This window comes from Hesperophylax consimilis, unplaced genomic scaffold, assembly GCF_061612785.1.
Source record: "Hesperophylax consimilis isolate HC1 unplaced genomic scaffold, BYU_Hcon_1.0 scaffold_37, whole genome shotgun sequence".
NCBI classification, from domain to species: Eukaryota; Metazoa; Arthropoda; class Insecta; order Trichoptera; family Limnephilidae; genus Hesperophylax; species Hesperophylax consimilis.
Window position 1 is genome coordinate 1,410,535 of NW_028301267.1, and position 4,251 is coordinate 1,414,785.

The 4,251-nt window shown below is 37.1% G+C and overlaps 1 protein-coding gene across 3 annotated transcripts; it reads right to left on the reverse strand.

Annotated features, from left to right (window-relative positions):
* On the reverse strand, positions 1 to 3,867 carry LOC149409074 (uncharacterized). Of its 3 annotated transcripts, XM_089650178.1 has the most exons (5): positions 3,628 to 3,834; positions 1,692 to 3,239; positions 1,034 to 1,252; positions 590 to 839; positions 1 to 165 (listed from the first exon to the last, which is right to left on the reverse strand). In XM_089650178.1, the coding sequence occupies exons 3-5, from the start codon at positions 1,211 to 1,213 to the stop codon at positions 155 to 157; spliced, it is 441 nt and encodes a 146-aa protein (XP_089506304.1). In that variant the 5' UTR covers positions 1,214 to 1,252; positions 1,692 to 3,239; positions 3,628 to 3,834; the 3' UTR covers positions 1 to 154. The 3 variants fall into 3 exon arrangements, 1 of the variants encoding a protein (XP_089506304.1); XR_016305278.1 differs by lacking the exon at positions 1 to 165 and having other exon boundaries at positions 172 to 839; positions 1,718 to 3,239; positions 3,628 to 3,867; XR_016305279.1 differs by lacking the exon at positions 1 to 165 and having other exon boundaries at positions 172 to 839; positions 1,737 to 3,239; positions 3,628 to 3,866.
* Between the last annotated feature and the right edge of the window lie 384 nt (positions 3,868 to 4,251).

Sequence of the window (4,251 nt, forward strand, 5' to 3'; positions counted from 1 at the left end):
GGAGGAACGAGTACAAAAAAAAGAAGTTACTTAGTTACAAAACACTCTTAAAATTTATTTTTAAAAAAAAACAAGAAAAAAATCCTTTAGTGCGGGAATACTTAGCGCGTGCACCATTCTCGAGTGCTCCAGCCGAACGTGGATTTACTTGATTTTAAGGACATTCTGCAAAAGAAAACAGTATAACATTATTACAAATGTATGTTTTATTTCATATTTTAGACATATCTGCTGACACCATATCGAAATCCGGAAACACCCAACCAGAACAACTACAACACAAAACATATAAAAACAAGGAACGTGGTAGAAAGACAATATGGATTGTGGAAAAGACGATTTCCGGTCTTATCCAATGGCCTACGACTAAACATCGACACCACGATGGCAGTTATAGTTGCATGTGGAGTTCTTCACAACATATGCATCAATCGTGGGGAGGAATATCCACAAGATTGGATCCACGGTGTTGGTGATGAACCCAACAATGTGGCATTCAGGAACAATGCAGGGAACAACATCGCCCATTTAAATAGAGACGTTATTGCAAATAATATGTATGTACAAGCATTATAATATTAACAATTACCACTTTCTAATTTCTTTGTAATTGCCTCCTGAGCTCTCCTCTCCAACTTCAATATATCCAGTTGGATTTCCCATCGGATTTCTGCTCGGGCTGCCTCTGCGACCTTCTGCTTCCTGGCATCACTAAGGATTTGCAGTTGTATATCCGATTGGGCTTCTTTTGAGACCCTCGCCGCATCGAGCATTTCCAGTTGGAGTTTCAAGTGGGCAGTCTGCATACTCAGGAGGTCGCATTGCAAAAGAGACTGGACCTGTTTATTGTTATTAGTTAATTTTGTAGAACTCCATTTCAATTTTTATTTATTTTATATATTCAATAATTTGTTATCTAATGTATAAAAACAGTTTGATAATGCCTTCAGAGGGCGAAACAGCTGTAACGCATAATAATAATTACAAAGCAGAACTTGTTTATAATAAACTGTTTTTATACATTAGACTGGACCTTTTGCATTTGAAAGTTTTCAGTCTGGGTCTCTAATAACACTCTTTCCGTCGCAAGTTGGGTGGTAGCAACATTTTGCAGGTCACTAAAGAGCGAGTCCTTTGTTGATTTTCCCAAGCACAGTCGCCTCTTGAATGCCTTCCTTGGAACTACGGGTCGAACAGTTGATACCACTGGCATCACTGGACTTTCAGGAAGTGTGAAAACTGGATTTTCATCCTGAACAAAATATAAGAAGAATGTCAAGTTTTATAACCAGCCACAAGTAATTTAAAAACAAATAATGTGTAAACCTTTCAAAAGACCGTGTAATAAAATAACATTTTACACAAGTATCTATGGGAAAATGAAGAAATTAAAATATTTTGCAGATTAGTTATTTCAAGTTATTGATGGCCGAGCGGTAAGGCTCACGACTAGCAATCCGGAGGTCGCCTGTTCAAATCCTGGCGTGTGCGAGTAAATTTTATTTGTATTACTTTGTGTTATTCTACAAACTGTTCATTAAAAATAATAAATAGTATATTTGCAGTACATTACAGAGTGGAAGATACTCTCAGTATCACCTTGTTGTAACACCACCATTAAAGAATTGAAACATGGAATGAAATGGTTTTAGCCATGCTTGGTGACCAGATTTGAATACCCAAGTACTTACCCATCTTCCCCTTCCTTCCCTAATACCTTCAGTTTCACAACACACCCCAATTGGAGATGCCGCAGTCTCACCGCACTGACTCCGGGCAGTTGGGAGCAGTTGAGACACCAATGCGAACAATGCGATTATTGAGAATTAGTCGGCTGCTCTACTTCCTCCCGGCTGGTGGATGCCTGTTGATCATCTTGGACGGCAGGACCATTGCAATCAAACCTTTCAAAATAGAATACAAATATGTATGTCACGTTAAATTATATTACAATTCTCTCTATATTCTGTTAATTGCTAGTTTTGCTCTGTGGGAACTATTTTCTTTATGATTTATGATTCTTGTTTATTGGTCAATAATGCCTTTTATGTGTACTTTTTAATCTTTCTTTGGTTTGCTTTCATGTTGCCCACATCTTCGAGTCTCTGTTGCCGAGGGTTACGAATCCCACTCCAAACGCTCTGATGAACAAGGATACTCCACTAGATGCGCTCCTTCACGGCATAGAGAGCTGCCAACACCAACGTTCCGGATGCCTGTGATTGGTCACTCCGGTTTATTGGTGTTGCTACTTACTGTTATGATCAATTATACATACTATGTTCCTATAAACTGTAAACTATTCTATTATTTATGTAAAACTTGTAACTTTCTGCCTAGTTTTTTAATGCTGAATCTTTATGTGGATGATGTTTTTTTCTGTAGTTTTATCAAAGGTTACAGTTAAGAGTTTAGATTCAAAAAACCTTCATTAACAAAACAGTTTTTTCTTTGTTTTTTTTTTTTAATTTCCTGAAAATTCAACCTCGTAAGACATTTTACGTCGAGTACTGAATATTTAATATTTGCTCATCAAAACCTAACAAAACTGCATGTATTTTCATTGGTCGATAGTTTAGAGAGACATGACAGCAAAAATAGATTTAAAATCAGTAAATTAACTGCCAAATCCATCCACAAAGAGAATAAAGCTTTTTCTAGTAGCGTGGATTCATTTATTGCAATATATGAGACATTTGTATAGCAAGAAGAGATTGTTTAATTTATAAATGTACCTAACCTTCCATTTCCCAACCCTTATGGGTCAGTGAATGACCAACAACCAACTGAAAACATGAACAAGTCATAAGTAATGTGCGCTTTCCAGCTATTGTTGAACTACAATGACAATGCATTGACAAGCTTTTGGATTCCACTACGTAATGGTAGTACTAAAAGTGAGGGTTTATTTGAGTGCGCCAATTCTGGGTCTACTGCCATATACCGTAAACATAATGTATTCCTAATTGCTCCGGGTACTAATGCTGACTCAGTGGACATGTTCAGTCATCACCAAATACCAATTTAATTAAAAACAAGATATTTTAACTTACGAATTTACCATCCCGGAGGAACTTAATCCAATTGCTGCCTCAACCTTCAGCAGCACTGGAAGTGTCTTGTCTATGTCTTGACTGGGCCCTCCACCAGTTCCAAATATTTGGCAACGAACACTTGCCCTCTGTGTTCGGGCATCTCGCTTCAAGTTGTCCCACGCCTTTTTTAGAGCTGCTAGGGGTCTGCAATCATATATAAAATATTACGAGAAATCAATTGGGATGTATACAAATTCTAATTAACCAAACATTGCACCCTTCCTAGAAAGGTTACGCAGAGAGGACAGTCTGTCAAACCACTTGCCTCGCCCACAATCACACCATATATCATACATACTCTTCTGTTATTCGGACTATTAACATAGCCCTACTCAAATATCAGTTTTTTTTATCTTGCCGTGTCTTCCTCGGGCGTCCCCGACTTCTTCCACCATCCAAATTCGCGTAATAATATACTCTCCTTACACTCCTTAGTTCGTTCATTCTACGTGCCCAAACCATATTTCTTAATCGAGCTTCAATGGCATTTGAAGAACACATTATTATATGAGATAATCAGTATGTAACTTACCGGTTAATTGAGTTGCTGCTATTAAAACCGATAACCACTTCGTTCCAAGCAGTTTCTTTAGATTTCAACAGTGTGGCGTAATTTGGGCCGCCTGTAGACCTAGACAAAATGACCCGCGACGAGGTAACTAAATCGACAAGTCGCATTTTCTCATTTGGGGTGAAATTTTTTGAGCGTTTTGCTTTGTCCATTTTGTATAGGTTATGATTTTGAATCTAAAGTTTCAACTGCATAAAACGTCAAACTTGACGTAAACAAAAAAGTTAAGTCAATTCACACCTTATTTTTTACATATTAAATACGTTTGTTTTAAAAATATGAAATGTCGGTTTATGTATTACACTATTTAAAGTAAATTATCTGTATAAATAATAAATACAATTAATTAATGCTTCGGTATTAATTTAAAATGTAAAGTTTCTAATTTGACGTCATTTTTTTGTCTATGTAAATAAACAGTGCTACACACGAGGTGTTATGATCAAAATGTTGGCTACAGGCGAAATGGAGCAAATCACTACGATCACTTAATTGAGCAGCGCCTGGCTCAGGCTCAGAATTCCTTTGATAATCCATCGAAATTGTTGGCCACAACGGCCGAAAGACATTCAGTCAAATTTAAAC